Consider the following 19,814-nt stretch of genomic DNA (forward strand, 5'->3'; position numbering starts at 1 on the left):
ATAACGTAGGAAAGCTGCTTTCTGGAGCCCCTGTTGTTCAGTATAACAAACCATTCATGACAACTAGAACACAAGAGTCACAGGTGAAAATAAAAACACTTTATTAATCAATAAAAACAATTCTTGATTGCCGGCAAATATCTCAAAACAGAGGGAACTACATCCAAACTGAAAGCAGAGGGTGAGACCGTTATGGAGACATTAGACAAACTACATAAATCATGACAAACACAAACATGAAAATATTTACATAACAAGACAGACAAAAAAAAGTGCACTAAGTAGTAGCAGAACTAAATTGTTGGTGTCGCACTGAAGTGAATGTTAACCAGTTTCATGCCTGAATATCACATTTAATGAGGACACTTCTCCTTTCAAAAAAATTGTTTTTTGGACATCTTAATGTTGCGAGTTCTGTTCAGCCTCTCGTAAATATTCTAGCCTAACCGCTATCAGCTGGCACAATTTACCTATTTTTTTCATCTTTTTGAAAGAGGGCGATGTAACATGTACTGACAAAACTTCATTCAAATAGACAAGTAATAGCACTTCTACTTTGAGAACGTTGTCCTCCAGTTCTCAAAACATTTAAAGTGACAGATAATGAGATTGTGAAATAAAGGCATTCAAATCAAAGTGGCCACAACACACACGTTCATTCCACACATTCAAATGTCTTTTTCATCCCATGTAACAACTTGGCTCACTTTGTTATCAACACAAAAACATAGGACTCGGCTTTACAGTAGTTAAAAAAATGGCCTCAAGTGGCTTTCAGCTGGGTACCGTTGGCAAATAAGTTAATTAAAAGGGATATCGCTCAACCACAGCAACAACTGAGCATCGTTTTAAGTTAGTGCTTAAAACGAGGCGTCAAAGTGGAAAAAATAAAAATAAAAACGACAAATGATCCATAACTGGAGGTGGTGGAAATCACACTCTCTGGAGCTCCTGGCCCATCACAGTATCTTCAATTCCTCTTATGATTACAGGCTCTGCGTGAAGTTTTAAAATAAAATAAAAAAAGAGTGTAGACTTTTATATAAAGCTGATGTGGATAGACCTATAACCTTGCTTATACTACAGATTATGAACAGTTAATAAGAGCCCTCCTAAACGCAGCTCCCGTATTTAAACCCGCAGCGAAGGAATAGCGACAGACGCGGCAAAATGCATATAGCCAAGCCTTTTTAAAGACAAATTACAGTGCTATGTATAATTTATAAGGAAGTTGATACATTTTGCAATGCAGTGTGCCTCCTCCCTAAAACATCCATCTGCTCCTCTTGCAGGACTTCGCCTCTTTTAGCAGTGGCCAGCCCGGGAACACTCAGCCTCTGTCTCTTTCTCGTCTCAACATCCTCGTTACAATTGACACAACAAACCCGATCTCTTCAGGGCCATCTTCACCTAGATGCGCCCGACAAAACAGACTCAAAAACTGGAATTTGCCGTACACGAACCGAGAGAATTGGAGTGTAGTGTTTGAGCATTTAAAATGTATTCAGATCAAGTGATGTGCACCATGTCCAACCTTTGGTTAGTATAGGTGTTAATGGCATCCTAAAAATGATGGACTTCCTTTAGCCTTTGGTAAACTCTCACAACCATAGATGCTTTTCTTTGCCTGAAGATTTGCAACTTAAAAGCCTCAGTGACAAAAATCACTAAAAGCCTCCAGGGTGGGATGTGATCTGTCCTTTAAAACCTTCGGTGCATAGGTATTCCAACCGTCCTCGTCGACAGTGTTCTTTTACTCACACTTTTCTCGATACCAGTCCCTTCCTTGTTTTACCCTACGAATCGTCTCCATCCTTAGCGGTTTGCTGCAAAAGGATCAAGAGCAGCTTCTAACTTTCTAATAGCTCATTTTATGTCCTTTTCCATCCCTCGTCTCCTTGCTTGTTGTTTCCCCCCCGTCTAAATAATGAAATATCAGTACTCAAACGAAGAGCTACTTCTGCTTCAAAGTTGTTTCCAGGAAAATTTTTTAGCAACAAATTGAAAAGGGAGAAACTAATGCAGGAAGAGTAGTCAACAATGCCACTTTTCTACTCACCAGAATCTTCTTAAAGGAAAAAAGGACATCGCTCTTGCATCTGCAGAAATCTTTCTTGTTGATTTAGCAAAGTGATAGAATAAACAGCAGTTTGCCCCCCCTCACTTCTTTTTGTCTTTTTGTTTTTTCTCGGGCTTACGGTTCTGCTCGGCAGTGGTCACGCCGCGGGGCATGATCAGCACGCTGCCGTCGGCGCTGTACTGGAGCGAGTACTCGCTGGGAGGGTAGGGCCGGCCCTCCTCATCCCGTAGCTGAGAGAACACCTCTTGGTACAGACTTTGCATCTTCTGCTTCATCTGCCGGATGGAACGAATAAACTCCATCTTCTCCTTCAGCAGGCGGCCCTTGTCGCGCCTCAGATCGTGCACGCCCTGCTCCAGGTTGATGATAGTGTCCAGCTTGCGCTTGCGGCAGTTCTGGGCCGCCATCTTGTTCTTGCCACGCCTTCGGATGTCGCGGATGAGCGCTAGCTGGCCTTCGCTCAGGTGGTGCTTGGCTAGAAGCTCGTTGAACTCTTCCACAGGCAGGTTGATGATCTTCTCGTTGGAGAAGGGGATTTTCATGCCCCGGGCTCGGCGTTCATCGCGACTTGAGTGCTTGTCGAGCAAGTCCTGAGGAGGCTGAAGCTTCGAGTGTTTGAAAGTCTTCTTCCCAGCTGAAAGGGGGAGCTCTGGATCCTCAGCGAACACAGAGGAAAGCGGCAGGTTGTAAGTGTGATTGTGGCTGATGTTGTCGAGCTGAGGGAGGCCGTGGAACTGGGAGGGGTTCTGATAGCTCATACGGCACAGCTTACTGTACCCAGGCTGATAACCACCGACGGCCCCTTCCTCCGTCTCCACAGTGGCAACCTCAGAGTCGGTGCTGTACCCCACGGCTCCCTCCTCGGAGAAGGTGGCAGATGTTGAAGACGAAGAAGCTACCGAAGAGCAGGATGTCTCGGAGCTGCTTGGGGATGCCGGGCTGTGGCTGGAGTCCAGGGAGAGACCAGAATCTGAGTCAAGTTCGTCCTCCAACTGCGAAGCCTGGGCCTGGCTGAAGCCCTCCTCCATGGCGAGGTCCAGCAAGCTGATCTCGTCCAGCATGGACTCTTCCAGCAGGTTGCTGAATGGATCGGGCAATATGGGTGTGGATGTAATGTTGGTACTAGAACTATTAACGTGTGGTGGCAGAAAGATCCCCGTCAAGTTAGTGGCTCCAAACGTGGAGTTGATGCTGCTGGAGTTGCTGGAAGAAAGTCTGACCATGGTGGTTCTTGGGGTGACGCTAGTAGAGTCCACCTGGGGATTGAAAATCTGAGGGAAGTCTTGGCTGCAGCTGGGGAGGGAGGCCTGGTGAAGGCTGACATCCTGGTTTACTGGCGTTGAGCGAGTAGAGAGTCCAAAGTTTCCCACAGTGTTTGACTCCGTTGTCCCACTCGAGCCACTGTCACTGCTGGAGTTGCTGTTGGGCGAAGAGCTGTTCACTTCCATTGCCTTCAAACAGAGACATTTTATTAAATAAACACACATTTCATATTATAATTATGAGTATTTTCCTATAGTTTTCATGTTTAAATGAGTTTACATTTTTACACGGCTAAGAAGCACTTTTTTCATACTCCCAAATAGAGCTGTACCGAATAGTTGGAACCTTTGACGCTTCATTCATAAAGTTAACATTTGAATATAAAACATTCTTGATAAACATTCAAATGCGCAGCTTTGCATGTCTATTCATTCTATTATCATTAATTTCTGCATAATTAGATAAAATGAAGATTAGGATACACTAATGTTTCTTATGTCTAGATTTCTTTGTGTGACATGTTTACCTTGTGTGTTACGTGTGACATGCAACAAAAGGTCTCAAGGCCATGTATCTGCCTTCGCTTAGTGCTCCATCATCACTTCATCACTTGTATATATATATAAAAAAAAAAAAAAAGACATTCGGTACTCCCTACTTCCAAATATGCTTTTGTCTTAAAATGATACACTTTAATAAAAAAGGACTTTCCACAATTCGTTATCATTTTCATTGGTATGTGGGAATACAGAAGGTTTTGTTTTGGGCTCACCTCTGTGAGTGAGAACTCATACTTTAATTGTATTAAAGGTGTGAGGATGGACAAACAAATACATACTTGTAGCTCCATGATGGCCATGATGTCTTGCCACTGCTGCTCCAGGTCTAACTGTGGCTCTGCTGGGGGCAGCTGTGGTGCCAGAGGAAGGGCCTGAGACGTAGAAGGAACTTCTTCATTGGAAACTATTTCGGTGGCGACAACAACCGGAGCTGGAAACTATTTAAAAACATTACAAAAACATTGTTCACTTCACGCCGATGAGAAAGCAATCCTTGCAATGCATGTGAAACAACACATTTTGCGTTTTTACCTCAGATTCTTCTCCAAAAGGGAAAGTGGCCTCCAACAGCCTCAAGCATTCTTGTAGAGACGGTGAAGTCTGTGAGCCAAGAACTGGGAGCTGGGTAACAACAACAACAGAGATACCAATACAGTCAAAAGTACTTAGAATTATTTTAGGGCGCTCCCACACCTGCAGTTCAGTTCATTTGGTGCGGACCAACGAAAGAAAAAGATGTGTATTCATCTTGTCTTTTGTCACGAAGAGCTCAGGAAGAAATAACTGATAATGAGCATTATTACATGGACATCATCGCAAACAGTGAAGAACAGACCGAAAAAGAGGAATTTTGAATTGTGGTTGCTACATTAAAACTTACTTTTGTTGGCGAACGGCTAAAATAGACAGGGTACACCAGAAGCTCAACACGCCACTGTTTTAACTCTTTCTGTTTCTGATTGAAACATCCCTGCACTTGCATGGCGAGTTTGTATAAGTATAGGCTATACATCGCTAATACAGATCGGGAGAGATCTCTCTCTTGACAGATTTCTCCACCAGCAAATGGATTTCATAGAAGTAGTGCTTTGAATTAATGTTAAAAGTTGCTTTCATTTCACACTTAAAGCGAACCGCGCCAGAGTCTGCCTGGATCAGACGGAGACGGCCTTGAGAAGGAACATTCTCTGGTTGTTTGGACCTTCACACCCAAACAAACTGCACACAATCAGCAAACACACAGTTCATTTTAACCAAATAGGTTAGGTGCATCCATCATTCTGACTTAGTCCACCTGTTCTTTCTGCTGTTTTCACTGAATGAGTGAAAGCTGCACACACACACACACACACACACACACACACACACACACACACACACACACACACACACACACACACACACACACACACACACACACACACACACACACACACACACACACACACACACACACACACACACACCTGTGCAAATATATCGGCAATCGCTGGTTGTTGGGATGACGGTGGTCTTACCCGATCTCACATTAGTTTCTTCTTGTTGATAAATATTCTGTGTATTCGCCTAGTTGATGCTCAGCTACTGTGGTCAAGTCTGACAATTCTGTCTCATACAATACAAACAATAGAACACATTCATTGTTTTCTTTATCGGTTTAGGTTTATAAAAGCGTCACGGATGCCACAGATACCGGCACTGGATAAGCTGCATGTGTGTGCATCTGTAGAATGGCTAACGATTCTGAACCACTGGAAAATTCTCTTGGATGTAAAGCCCTGAAATAAATGTGACTCAATGGAATTTCAGATTGATTTGTTTGAGCTCTCAATCCACTGTCTGAGACTTAACTCATTAGCTGGTGTGACACAACAATGAGATGAAACTCTTATATTCAAACTGAGCAATTTCACAGATTAACACAATTCTTCAACCCATAATGTTTTAGGCGAATGGTGAACAGAGAAATGTCTCGGCATGAAGACAAACTCATATTAAGCAACCAAAATGATCCCTTATCACCAGTGTGCAGCTCCCAAGTTTCTATTTTCTTTTTATGTACGAAGAGAGTTAAATGTACCGCCTTCCACTGGATAACACACGAGGATATTGGACATCCATTTAGTCTACTAACCTGCTCTGGAATACTCTCTCCAGTCTCCCCGTCCACTGGTTGAGCACCTTGTAAGTTTACTCCATTTCTCCATCGCTCTTGTTCCTCATTCCGGTCTTTGTTCTCACGTGGGCTGGGCTTCTCCTCCTCACTCTCCTTCTGACGGTTGCTGTAGTTGAACACCTCTCTTCCTGCACCAAGGTCGATGTCCTGTCTCCATAGGATGTCAATCAAGTCAATGTCCTGGAAAAACATATAGCAACCATTGAAAAATGGCCCTGTGCAGAGAAAAGTAACTTTAATAACCAGGTATTGTGTAGGCATTCAATGTATTGAACTCATACTGTAGCGAGGTACAAATGAACATATCTGGGCCCTTTATGATTGAAGTATTTACTTATTTATAATACTAAACTAGTACTTTTTCTTTTGGCTCATTATTTCATAAGAGAGGGTCATTTTGGCAGATCATGCAACAGAAATGTAGTCAGTTGATGCAACCATGACAGAAGAACATTGACATGGTGGTTATCATGTGATCAGAAAGATGTATTTTAGTTTATTACAGTCTAACAATGACTTTGTGTGACCCCTAACTCCACTGCATCAATATCGCCATTATGTGCAAGAACTAAAATAATAAATGAAATAGTAAAATAACCACTCACAAAAATAAACTATCATACATGGAAATGTTGTTAAATATAACCCGTAAATCTAAAAAACTAAAACATTATTTTTTATTTTGTGTTATTTAAAGAGAGTAAATTATGTGAGTTGATTGCTGCGGATATAAATGTTGTACTCTCATGAATAACATTAACTGTGACAAGAATCACAGCCGTAATCAATGTGACTCAACGGGTTTGACTAAAAATATAGGACACTGATTAAAGACTGGGCTGTGGACCATGAAGGACATTGGAAAACCCTTTTTAACTCTGTGTATGTTTTAATATTTTGGAATACAGTATACTCGTGTTTAATGCTGCCATACCCCAAAATATTTATGAAATGAATACTAAACTCTTATAGTAGTTAGAAGTGACATATTCAATTGTTGTTGTTAAAGTATTTTAAGTGTACAAAGTTGATAATAATAATAATAAATGGTTTTCTAAATGTATTTCTGTTAACATCTGTGGCTTATGATGCTACTTGGAAGATTAGTTTACCATTAAATTAAGCCACTCAAAAATATACATACAAGCTAACATTTATTTGAACATAAATACATTAATATATCCTGCTTGTGTAATGAATTACAGACATGAGAACAGAACATGTTTTTTAAGTCATTGCTTAACAAAACACATTTTTTATATTGGAAAGTCTTATTTTATGCCTTATTTCTAACTTTGGTGTTGCTTTATTTCTCTTTTCTTTTGTTTGTATGTGTTGTCTGCACACTATTTCTTTAGTTCTTATAATTGTATCTATAATTTAACTAGTAACTTATCTTTTTTTGTTCTGTGAAGCACTTTATAAACTTGATTAGATAAGTGCTATACAAATAAAGTTATTATATTATGAATTTGTGACATGGTAGGTAAGTGTGGTGACAACAAGCAACTGTCAAAAGGAGGAGTTTTCCCCCACCCCAACCTTCTGAAAGGTGCTCCCCAGGTATTATCAGAGTGAAGGAAGAAACAAGCTGCAGTACCTCTTTGGTGAGGTCGTCATTGCCATCCCTGCTGACCGGCTGCTCCTGGTTGCCCTCTGGAGCCACGGCTCCCAGGCTGCTGTCCGCCTCGTTCAGGTTGTACGTGGATTCAGGTGCACCACTTCCTCCCCTCATGGCCGGGGTAGCGTCAGGGTTGTTAACGTCCTCTAGGCCACCCCCATTGTCCAGGGTGATGCTGGGGCTGGGCTGGCTGCTGGTGGAAACCACAGTTTCAGAGTCACGATGCACAAGCCAGGTGTTGAGCTCGGTACTGGGCACAGAGAGGCGATCGAGCTGGCGCACCTGGTTCAGCAGCCGCCGAGTGGTAAAGAATTGGTCGAGGTCCACACTCTTTGGATGGATGCCATAGCCGTCCAGCGTGTTGCGCAGGTTGTGGAACTGTGTCTGGGTGTAGGCTGAGCTAGGGCCCAGGATGATCTCTCTCAGTGGGGGCAGCTGATTGCTTAGATAGCTGTCAACGTCCACCCGCACCCCAATGAGACTCAGAAGGATGGTGAACTGAATCAGGCCCTCTGTGAAGTATTTTTTCAGGTAAAGCATTTCTTTACAAAGGAACAAAAAGGTGAAAGTAAAAAACAAAAACAAAAATGGGGAGCTTGGACCAATACTTCTGTACTTGTACTAGAAGACAGAGATAGATACATGAACATAAAAAAGTGGTTAGAGATAGTGAGGGGGAAAGGGTCTCTTCAACAGGCTTAAGGTGGAAACAGGCATATAAGATCCAAGATGGGGTTTCCACACTGAGTGAGTCCAGTTTGTGCTCAAAGCTTTGATCTTCATAGGGTTCCCATTCCTGTCAAAAGTGAGAAATTACATTTTATTCTCTTTACTGCAAACTCCATTAGTACAACATTATAAATCACGCTGCTTTCAGCACTTAGACACACAAGTCTTACCTACCTACATTTGCATTAAGCACATGTTAATGACAAACAAATAAATAAAAAATCAGGACTTCCTAGCCCACTGCAACCACTCCATCCTTCCAAGACTCGCACCGCGCAATGGCTTTTTCTTTTTCGTTCTTCTTAAATTCAGCAGATCACAGATGGTGAACACAGAGCTATAGGCAGCATCACCCCACCCTGGCATAGGACAACTACTTCTTATGGGTGCTGCTGAAGGTGAATGGGAGAGTCGAGAAGGCTCGCTGGGCTGGCTAGCACCAACGACAGCGTTGGGTAGCGGGCAGGGTCCCTCCCTCTTCTCCTATCTTCGTCCTTATGACGTTAGCTGTTAGCTACCCTGTGTTGTGACACCCGGCTACTGCTATAACACATGTATATTACACCTTATTACATAGCATAAGGTATAAATAGTATGCCGTGTCGCCACATTAGCTAGTTAGCTTGCATCTCTGTTTACCTTAAAAAAGTGACAGGTACCTCTACTGGTATCTTGGCTAGCATCAAACAATCTCCCTAGCAACAAGTGGTGAAAAGATGATTGACATATTGCACCGCCATTCGCCGGCCTCAAACGCGGTGACGACACATGACTCCAGAACATCGCGGCCAATAGGAACAACGCGGGGGTGGGGCTTAAAGAAAAAGCTGAACTACTATTGGAACTACACAGTGCTAGCCTTGTATGCTATATTGCTGCTAACTATCATTTGACTACTTTCAAAAGTAACTTATGTAATAAACAAGACACGCTACTGGATCCAGTCATTCATATATACAAACTACTTACTCATCAATGCGTCTGCTAACGTTAGCTCATGCTCATGAATCACTGCAATTTATGTCTCGGTTTACGCAATATTAGTTAATTGATTTAATACTCACGCATGAAGATTGGGCAACTGTGTATTCATGCTCCAAAGTCCACTAATGCCTAAGAACAGAAATCAAGTCCTGTTTCATTAAAAGTTCCACAGTGCTGCCCGATCTTCAGCCTTTTCCAATTGAATGGCCCACCATGACTTGCAAAATTGCTAGCTGGCCCGGCTAGCCTAGCATTGAGCACCGCTTGACACCAAAACACGCTTTCACACAGAGCATGCGTAGAACATTCTAGTAGCAAGCTTTCATCACCCCACTGATGATATTACACAGATTTACACCAATATTATCACATTTTTAAGGTATTATTTGGCAAGAAACAACTTATTCAATTAATCTTTTATTCCAAATAAATTATGAAAAATATATCTAACAATTTTACAATTATTTTATGATTCTATATTAAAAGAGAAGTATTTCAATATTTTACTTAAGCTATTCAACAATATATTAACACTTAAAATTAGCTCCACCCTTACCAGCTGCAACATTAAAGGGATGTTCACATTAATGCATCAATAATTATAATTGAGTACTTTTCCTTTTGTCCTATATTATATATTAAGTATATTTTGATGCCAATAGTTTTGTACTTTTACTTAAGTAAGATTCTGAATGCAGGACTTTTACTTGTTACAGAGCAATGGTGGTACTCATATCATTTACTTCAGTAAAAGTAGCAATACAAAATACAAAAGTATTAACAGCAAAAGTTACTTAAAGTATGAAAGTAACAGTACTTGTTGGACAGAATGGCCCCTTTCAGAAATGATTAAATATACAGTATCATACTATTGAAATATTATTACTGATGCTTTAATTTTAACACGTCAGCAGCATTTTAATGTTACAGCTGGTGGAGGTGGAGCACATTTGAACTACTTTATATGCTGTTGGAGAGTTTAATCTACAGCAGTGTCATATTTTATGATGTTGATTATTCTGTACACACGACATCTATTGCACATCTGACCGCCCTGGGAGAGATCCCTCCTCAGTCACTCCTCCAGAGGTTTCTTCTATTTTTTTCTCTGTTTATTGTTTTTTTGGAGTTTTTCCTAGTCTGCTGAAAGGGTCTTGTATGTGGGTAAGGGTCTTATATGTTATATGTTGTATGCTGTAGAGATTGTAAAGAAGGTACATTTGTAATGTGTGATATTAACCAATATAATCACATTTTAAGTGGCAAAGAAATCTACTTCTACAATTCAATTTACAAAATTGTGAATAAATCTTTTTTAATACACACAAATTGAGAGAAGTATATCACACAAATGATTTATGATTGTATAATAGTAATCTAAAAAATCTTGGAAGATTATTTTTAAACAAAGCAGATATTAAAGTTAGTTTTTTTAAACTATGAGAAGTTATTGTCAATTTACTCGTTTTATTTGATAGATTTTATATTCATTAGTGCAAGTTTTTGGAATTTCTTCGATATAATGAATTACTCAATACTGAATTTTCAAATGACATTTTTTACGATACGAAATGCGTGTATATCATTAATATGTTTCTTCAATTATTTAAAGAGATTTAAGCCGCATAAGTATCCCTTATATGTACTTTATTTATATCCACACTTAAAATGTATTAATATTTTATGTTGCTTACTTTATTTAATATGCAAGTACTTTATTTGTTTTATGTATAATAATAACAGTGAAATGTATGTCTAGTGAAATATAGAACTCTTGTTCTATATATGATACATTTTCCAATGAAGTAAAAAATAAGTTATTAAATAATAATTCAAAAAAAGATCTACTCGTTAAAAAACAAATTTAACCAAGCATATAGTGGATGCATTCATAAATGGGTGAACCAAAATGTAAACAGAATTTACTAATTATATACAAGGATACGCACATTTCAAAAATGGCAAATGTTCATACAGTGTTAAAATAGAAAATGTAAAGAACACTCAAGAATTACAATTAAATACCACTTTTATTTCTCCAAGTAGCTCATGTCAAAATGTTTTTAGTGAATGTCACAACGTTCACTATATATTAACCCCCATTAGGTTGACAGGCCTGTTGTTGTATCGCTTTGAAATGTCGACTTCAATCTGCAAAAACAAAAAAGTCAGAATTATTGGCAATAATACTAATACGTATATTAATTACAAGCCCTTTGTGCAATATTTATATTCCTTTAAATCAATCTGTTACTGTATAATCTTCAGTATATATTAAGATGGATAGAATGATCATATGGGAGAAAAATATCCTACAGCACCTTCTCTTTCTAGTGAGCTGCCAACCCTGTGAACATAAATAAATTGAAATAGTAATCCAATACCATTTTCTGGAGTTCCCGGGTGCGTCCTGCCAGCAGGTCGACACGAGGCTCCAGTCTGGACTGCTCCTCTAGGGCTTCCTGTCTTCTCTCAACCATTGTGGAACCTTTCAGAACCAGACTTTCTGCCTGCTTCAGCTTCTGCCTCAGCACCTCTGACACACGTTCAACATACCTAAACAACACATTTCATACATAAAAAAAGATGAGAAAATGATTTATGCTGACTGAAACTGAAGCTATGAGCATCACTTATGGCAGCATACCGTGGCGAGGCCTGGATCATAAACAGGTGCTGCATCCGGAGGGAGGTGAGGCGGCCCAGGAGGTCCTGCACCACTGACAGCATCTGGCGGACATGTTCACGGGATTGTACTTGGATGACAGAAGGGGCCATCTGGAACTGGCTCATAGCTACCACGTCTGCCTCCTCTCCCATCTCACTTATGCGCTGGGTTAAGAACACTTCCAGCTGTACAAACACATAAAACCAGTATCACATGTTTGGGCTAAATCTGAGAGATGATCTAATCCAAATACTTTCCAATAACCCTCCTTCAATCTACCCAATATAATCTACTTTGTTTTTTAAAGCATTTATTTTATTTTTATTTTTATTTGCAATCACTCAACAGCAGCTTTTTGTCATCATCTTTAGTTATATCCTTCCCTATGATCCATCTTTTAAGCCTTTTACAATGTTATTACATTACACAAAGATAGAACATGGGGTGTTTTTTCATTAGAGATTTAAAATAAATAATAAATAGAAACAATTCCAACGAAAGAAGGACGTTGTCAGGGAATTATACATTTTCCACTTATTCCAAATTTTCTCAAATTGTATTTCCTGAAGCCTCTTGCAGAAGGTGATTATTTTCATTACCATGATGCCATAAATAGTATGATACCAATTCTCTATAGATGGAGAGTGTGGCTTAAGCAATTTCTTTGTAATTGCATTTGTAGCAGCTTTATTCAGTATTCCAAATAAGTATTTTGTTTTCTTATTTGTGGATGTTAAATGCAGGAGCTCAAAAAGGAGTTTGTCCCAATAAAAAGTAACTTTTGTCCCAAATAAAGTCATACATTTTGTACAAATCTTGCGCTAAAAAGTATTTACTTTTAAACAGGCCCAAACCAAGTGGTAGTGATCGTCTTTAATCTGCTGTTCTGTCACGTTAAAACAAATACTGTGACTTTCTTTTACTAGTTGTTGTTTGCACAAACTGGTTTTGAATATGCTCCTGTAAACATAATGTTTAGTTACTACCATAAACAGGTTACTGAAGCCTGCATTAACAGTTTATTTTTGACCACATGGGGGCAGTGGAAACAAGCTGTAAAAACAATACTCACATATTTCACTTTATAAAGGTGATATGGTGAACCATTCATAAGTTATTCTTGTGTCCACCTGATACATTCACTCTTCTTTTAGCTCTGTTTGGTCAACTCGTGAGGGAAATAGCCGTGTCTTCAGCAGCTAAATGCTCCACTATGTTCACAAGCTAGTCTCTAACTTTATCTGCTGTTTGCTGTTGGACAGGTGACATACAGTGGCTTTTCAAAGTTAGTTTTAGGACTATAATCACAATTATGACAACACAAAGCACAAAGATCAAGTAGGATGCAAAGTTTTGCAAGAGTCGTGTGACACTACATGGCTGTAGTCTTTACCTCTGTTAGCTCATCAATGAACTGGCTGCGTGACTGAGAGTTCTCCAGTACAGTCAAAGCATCCTCGCCTCTTGCCACACCCTCAGGACCTGCAAACAGAAAGTTCAACTCCTGAGTACATAACATAACATAATAGCGATTTTATAAAAGAAAAGTAGTTACAGTCTGCGCCCGCGTCCACAATTTCAATGGCAGCTGCTTCACTGTCAGCCCAGTCAATGCCACCAGCACCAGTGTCCTGTTAAAGGGAGGAAGGTAGAAGTTGGTATAGCAGAGCAGAAGTTCCCAACCTTATTGTCTGATGTAGCACGTAACCCTTCCTCAACCCCACCCGACATGTTCCGAATGTGTTCTCTGTAAACGATTTAAAACTGCTATAAGTGATCAAATATGTATCTTTTTGTTGAATGGTCAATGTTTAGGTCAGTTTGCTAAAGTTTGCATAACTCTTGGAACATTTAAACGGTTTATATATTACTAAGCTTAGTGTATAGTATAACCTTTAGCACTCTGGCATTAATACTGCAATAATACTGTACATTTGAACTGATATTCTTCTAAACTGTTAAATATTTTGTGTATGTATATATATATGTAATATTGTTATATAAATATATTGTAGTAAACATATCTTTACACCTTTCTTAATTCTATTTTTACATATTTATTGTAGTTATATACATATATATATATACCATATATATTATATATATATATATATATACACACATATATATACCATATATATATATTTGTATTATATATAGTATAATACACATATATTTTTACATACTTATGTCTATTTCTTCTTATATATTCTCTAAGCCTATGTATGTATATATATATATATATATATATATATATATATATATATATATATATATATACATATATATATTTATTAGGGCTGTCGAATTAACGCGTTAAGAAAAAATAACGCATTAAAAATATTAAAGCAGATTAATCGCGTTCCTAGATGCCCCTGACTTTTGGTCCGACAGCACGGAGCACGGAGCTCTGACAGCACCCCCCCATATATATATATATATATATATATATATATGTCTGTGTGTATATATATATATATATATATATATATATATATACACACACAGACATATATATATATATATATATATATATATACGTTGGATATACCTTTCTAATTATGGGGTTTCTTTTAGGAAGTGTTTCCTTGTGTGGTGAGAGGGTCTAAGGACAGAGGGTGTCTGTGGCAGCGGGGTGTGGTTAGGGCGCCGGCTGCTGGGGAGAGACAGGAGTGTCCCAGCTGGAGGCCAGACAGCTGAACGGAATCAGGTAATCAGTCACATAATAAATGCATGGTGATGGCCTGGTTCTGTTCTCTTGCAGTAGGCTGGGTTCCAGAGGAGACCGAGACGCTTGGTGAGCCAAGACGCAGCGCAGCCTGGAGAGCGACGAACAGCAGAGTGACCGACTGGAGAGCGACCTGTTAGTGTGCTTGTGGTAGAAAGCTTACCTGTGAGCGAATAAAGCGGTGTGTTTAAACCATATACTCTCTCTCTGTCATCCCTGAATCTGACTGTGGACAAGAGGGTCCACAGTGTCGTATGCTGTACAGTCTGTAAAGCACACTGAGACAAATGTGTAATTTGTGATATTGGGCTATATAAATAAATTTGATTTGATATATATACAGTATGTATATATATTTCTATTCTAGAATGGGAGCAACTGTAACATAAAGTATTTTCCCCCCGGGATCAACAGTTTAACTAGTTTAACAGTGTATTCATTAGTTTTAGGCATTGCACCATTTATCTATTATATTTATCTAACAATTTCAACCACTTATCCATTTGTGGTAACTATTTGAAATGCTTATTTATTATTTTTTGCAAACTGTTCTAAATTCTCTTCAATCGCTGTACGAATAGTGAAACTGTAAACTAGATATTAATATGGTTTTTCTTTAGAGATTACTCTTAATTAATCTGAATATCTACGTATTAATAGTTGAATAATATAAGGTGAGCAAGGTGTGTATACAATCTAAATGTAGATCTGTTGAGGTGTCTTACCTCAGAGCTCAGCTCCAGACTGATGCCACAGTCTGTTCCATCCTCAACTGTGATGGCAGAAGTAACACCCAGAGCGTCCGCACTGTTGTCAAAGTTACCCCAGTCAATCTGAAGCAGGTATTAAAAGACAATACAGGAACACCAAAGTCAGTGGTGAGGAAAATTAATTGTGAATTAAAACATTCATGTATGTATTTGACCTCTTCTGGTATTTGTTGAATATCTTAGAGAAGGAGAGAGCCGCCACACGAGAGGCGAACCAACCATATCCTCTGTGACTGTGTCAGAAGGTGCTTCCTCCACAACTGGCCGCTCAACAACTGTGGGCACATTCCCCGTCCTCCACTCGTAGAACGTTGTGTTCCCTCTCTTCTGGGCGAATGTCAGCATGGGCAGGACTACTTCAGACCTACAGAGAGCAGCATGAGAACATTTGTTCATGGTCTTTTCATAGTTATAAAGAACAGACAAAACGTTTTATTTGAAGAGTTCTAGATTTTATTCAGAGTGCTGTTAGGGATATGTATGTATCTACGGACACATATATTCTTATATAACCTTTTCTAACTTCGATACAATACCAGGAATATTTGATACCACAGGAAGGCATAACATAGATTAGATAGATTTGTATTAAAGCTATAACATGACAACGATGACTTTTCTTTCCTTGACTGGTAGCAGAGAAAAGCAGAGTGCGTGTGTGTGTGTGTGCATGTGTGTGTGTGTGTGTGTCCACTGGCTGACGGAGAGCACAGAGAGAGGTATATACAGTATGTATTAAAAACAGTTTCAAATATTCAGAATGGATAAATAGATATTCTTGACAACGCTATAAGGTAACGTAGGACTGTATTTTGATGACATACTCACCAATCGCATACAAAGTTTGTGAAAGCAGTATAAAGTCGGATCTGCTCCTCTAACTTCACCGCATCCTTCCCGACCTCCTCAAGAACTGCTGGTAAGTCTTTGACCAGAGCCTGAAGCTCACGAGCCACATGTTCTCCCTGTCAGAGGGAAAGAGTCAAGCAGAGTAAACACAGAGCGCACATTTTAGGTGTAAGTTTTAGTGTGTTCATGTTCTCCTGCTGGTGTGCGTGTTCTTGTACTTACTGTGATGCCGTACTTTTTGCAGGCAGCATAGTAGCGTTCCCTCAGGTCTGCGGCTGAGCTCTGGCAGTCCACTTCCCGCCTGCTCAGCTCCTGCTGCAGCTGCTGGGCTTTGGCCAGCTGCTTCCTCAGAGCCGGGCCTTCATAGCTCACGTTGCGACTCAGCAAGCTAGCCACCTCCGCTAAGACAGACAAACAGATTTTTATTTTATTTTTTATAAATAAAGAATTCTATACATGCAATTATTTAGTTTCTATAGCTGGATGCAATTTCCCAATATCCTGTAATAATGATGCATAATCTGAACAGAAGCAACACAAACTTTAGTTTGAATTGCGTCCAATAGCCTCCCTACCTTATAAAACACAGAGGAATGAAGTCTAACAGTGTACACTGATGTTGTTATTACACTTACCCAAATAGATATTATCAGACTCATAAAGGGACACAATCTCTTGCCAGTCCTGTGAAAACAAAAAACAGAAAACTAAATTAAGGTCTACATTTTAGGATGTTGTTTTAGAGCGGAGGAACATGACACAAAACCTCTCAGACTACTTTGTTAGTGGTATAAATGAGAAACTCCGACACCTCACCTTCATCCTCTGAGATGAATAGCTGCCAAATATGTTTTTAGAGGAAGCCTCAGTGCCCTTGAGTATCTCCACTATCCTCAAGCAGTGAAAGTAGTGAATGTCTGTCAATGAAAACAAACAAACAAAACAAAGTTTTTATCATTTATAAGCATTAAAACAGGAATTACACTATATTACATAACATAACACATACTAATGCAGCTGAGGGCTAAAGCTGCAACATGAATGTATATTCTAAGTGTTTTATAACGTAACAAATGCCTATAGTATGGGTGGACCTAACCCCAGCCTTATGATCTTTAAAAAATCAAGAGGATCATTTAACAACACTTAATGCCGTTTTTTTAAGATATTTTGAGAATCCTTAAAGTCTGTTTACCATCTGGATATAAACAGATTTTTAACCAGTTTCCCAAGCTGTGACTCTATTCTGTAAATTCAAATACAAAACAATGGACAACTGTAACTGATATTAGGAAATATAACTTTTTTACAGATTGACATAATTTTTTATCCAGAGTAAAAAGAGTATTTGGGGATTCTGGAAATACCTTCAAAACGGTGGTAAGTGTTGTTGCTTTTTTTTCAGAAAAATGGATGCTCATCTCTGTAACTTCAATGTAATGATAATAAATGAAAGGTACAATCTGGGGCTATAATGGACCTACAGGAGCCGGAGAGAAGCTGCTTGATCTCCTCGTTCTCTGGCATGTCCTGGATGGCAGCATTGATCTTCTCTCTGATACCTTTCACTGCACTCTGCCATTTCAGATTACAGTGACGACGATCCAGCAGCCAGTCTGTGGACACAGAATGATTCAACATCAATAATATCTGTGCATTAGGCATCATTTGATTCATCTGTTGCAGGCACCAAATGATGAAAAAGAAGACAAGATCTTAGTTTACACATTGGTGGAAAGTAACTAAGTATGGTACTTAAGTGTGAGTAACCTATACTTTACTTGTGTTTTGTTATGCTACTTCGTACTTCTACTCCACTACATTTAAGATGGAAATATTGTACTTTTTACTACATCATATATATCATCGACATTTTGGCTGCATAGTGAGTACTTTTACGTTTATACTTTACGTACATTTTCTTTTAAAGTTTGGTACTTCCAGTTACATTACTCAAGTACTGTACTTGTACTTTTCTTGAGTTTTTCCATTGTATGCAACTTTATACTTATACTCCACTACATCTCAGAAGAACATATTATACTATCTACTCCACTACATTAGCTTTACTTACTTTACTAAATACAAATGTTCATCCCCTTCCTGTCCAGTGAAAACCATGTATCTTCAGATGTGTTGATTTACAATTTGAATGTTTGTGATAAACTGAAGGATGAAGTGTTCCTTTGTGTTCTCCTACTTCTTAAGCTAAATAAACTTTTTCTAAGCTCATGAAAAGTTGACTTTTTTTAGAGATACATGGTTCTCACAGGACAGCAACAAAGCTTCACACATATGATGATCTAATGGAATATGACGCATTGCTGTAAATTAAACTACCGTATTAAACTACAGTATATAAAATAATTAAAATGAGCACAATCTTAAACATCTACAGCAGTACAAATGCAACATACACATTACAGCAGTAATATTAACAACTTCATAATAGTAAAACAGTGACAGGGAACATTGAGTACTTTTACTTTTGATACTTTAAGTAAATTTTGCTGATACATACATTTACGTCAGTAAGGTTTTGAATGCAGGACTTGTAAATGTAGTGAAGTATTTTCGAGGTGTGGTATTCGTACTTTTATTTAAGTAAAAGCTCTGCCACCACTGCACCCAAGTAACATGAAATTAACTTTAGCACATTTTGTTTTGTCTTACCCAAAAGCTTGCTAGTCTGTATGTCGATTGGAAGGTTTTGAATATTCTGCTGAAGAGAGAAAACAGTGAAAACATTAGTAATTTACACTTTATTAGACTATTGTTGTAGCTCTACCTTACACAGGGAGAACATATTGCATTATTGTGGGACTTGTGACGTTAAACAGCTACACAGAGAACAGAAAGGCAAACTATTTTCTTTATTAAGCTTTGGGAAATGTTTTTTCTTTAGTAATATAGTATGCTTTTAGTTGCTGGACTTTGACTGTGTGACAGCTAGTGAGCTAACGTTAGCTAGCAGGCTTATTAAAACCGATCCAAAAAAAGACTATTTCATCTTACCTCCATTGTTTCTGCACCTCTTCAAAACGAAAGCACTTACAAAATGTTACGGTTTCATTATATGTTTATTTAACAGGTTTTTATTCAGGATTATTGTTACCATCCGGACGACACTGTTTATGACACGTTACGAGAAAGAGAGCCAATAGAAAGAGGGGACGTTACATTGGCTAGAAGGACTGACCAATGATATTACATTATGCTGATACGTGCTGCTGATTGGTGGATGTTTGGTTCAGATCCAGATTTGGTGCAGAGTTATAGTCCGCCAGTAGAGGGCGGTGTCGTTCTTTGACTGACAGTAGCTTTTAAGGCAAAGCGAGATACTGTAATACTGTATGTGTTTATTTATTTGATTGTTGAACAAATTA

The 19,814-nt window shown here is 38.8% G+C and overlaps 2 protein-coding genes across 5 annotated transcripts; both read right to left on the reverse strand.

Annotated features, from left to right (window-relative positions):
- Positions 1 to 77: 77 nt before the first annotated feature.
- nfe2l1b (nfe2 like bZIP transcription factor 1b) lies at positions 78 to 9,692 on the reverse strand. Of its 3 annotated transcripts, none has more exons than XM_029456592.1 (6): positions 9,494 to 9,692; positions 7,680 to 8,496; positions 6,038 to 6,259; positions 4,435 to 4,524; positions 4,182 to 4,340; positions 78 to 3,531 (listed from the first exon to the last, which is right to left on the reverse strand). In XM_029456592.1, the coding sequence occupies exons 2-6, from the start codon at positions 8,238 to 8,240 to the stop codon at positions 2,161 to 2,163; spliced, it is 2,403 nt and encodes an 800-aa protein (XP_029312452.1). In that variant the 5' UTR covers positions 8,241 to 8,496; positions 9,494 to 9,692; the 3' UTR covers positions 78 to 2,160. The 3 variants fall into 3 exon arrangements, with proteins under 3 accessions (XP_029312452.1, XP_029312453.1, XP_029312454.1); XM_029456593.1 differs by lacking the exon at positions 9,494 to 9,692 and adding an exon at positions 8,604 to 9,242; XM_029456594.1 differs by lacking the exon at positions 9,494 to 9,692 and having other exon boundaries at positions 7,680 to 7,890; positions 7,983 to 8,121.
- A 1,732-nt stretch (positions 9,693 to 11,424) lies between these two features.
- Positions 11,425 to 19,584, reverse strand: cdk5rap3 (CDK5 regulatory subunit associated protein 3). 2 transcript variants are annotated; one of them, XM_029457142.1, is made up of 14 exons: positions 19,444 to 19,584; positions 19,102 to 19,147; positions 17,913 to 18,044; positions 17,245 to 17,345; positions 17,064 to 17,112; positions 16,651 to 16,829; positions 16,408 to 16,544; positions 15,799 to 15,943; positions 15,535 to 15,642; positions 13,637 to 13,712; positions 13,475 to 13,563; positions 12,061 to 12,266; positions 11,798 to 11,969; positions 11,425 to 11,564 (listed from the first exon to the last, which is right to left on the reverse strand). In XM_029457142.1, exons 1-14 carry the CDS (start codon positions 19,447 to 19,449, stop codon positions 11,499 to 11,501), a joined length of 1,512 nt encoding a protein of 503 aa, XP_029313002.1. In that variant the 5' UTR covers positions 19,450 to 19,584; the 3' UTR covers positions 11,425 to 11,498. The 2 variants fall into 2 exon arrangements, with proteins under 2 accessions (XP_029313002.1, XP_029313001.1); XM_029457141.1 differs by having other exon boundaries at positions 19,102 to 19,150.
- Between the last annotated feature and the right edge of the window lie 230 nt (positions 19,585 to 19,814).

The sequence above is a fragment of the Cottoperca gobio genome, chromosome 19 (assembly GCF_900634415.1).
Source record: "Cottoperca gobio chromosome 19, fCotGob3.1, whole genome shotgun sequence".
Lineage (NCBI taxonomy): Eukaryota > Metazoa > Chordata > Actinopteri > Perciformes > Bovichtidae > Cottoperca > Cottoperca gobio.

What these genes read in the sequence shown, in the direction of transcription:
- nfe2l1b (XM_029456592.1), bottom strand. Translation starts at nt 8,240, where the DNA reads ATGCTTTACCTGAAAAAATACTTCACAGAGGGCCTGATTCAGTTCACC. An exon ending in CTTTTGGAGAAGAATCTGAG is followed by an intron (nt 4,341 to 4,434) that starts GTAAAAACGCAA and finishes GTTTTTAAATAG; the next exon opens with TTTCCAGCTCCGGTTGTTGT. An exon ending in TGGCCATCATGGAGCTACAA is followed by an intron (nt 3,532 to 4,181) that starts GTATGTATTTGT and finishes CTCTGTTTGAAG; the next exon opens with GCAATGGAAGTGAACAGCTC.
- cdk5rap3 (XM_029457141.1), bottom strand. An exon ending in ACAGACTAGCAAGCTTTTGG is followed by an intron (nt 18,045 to 19,101) that starts GTAAGACAAAAC and finishes CTGTGTCCACAG; the next exon opens with ACTGGCTGCTGGATCGTCGT. An exon ending in ACACAGTCACAGAGGATATG is followed by an intron (nt 15,643 to 15,798) that starts GTTGGTTCGCCT and finishes TACCTGCTTCAG; the next exon opens with ATTGACTGGGGTAACTTTGA.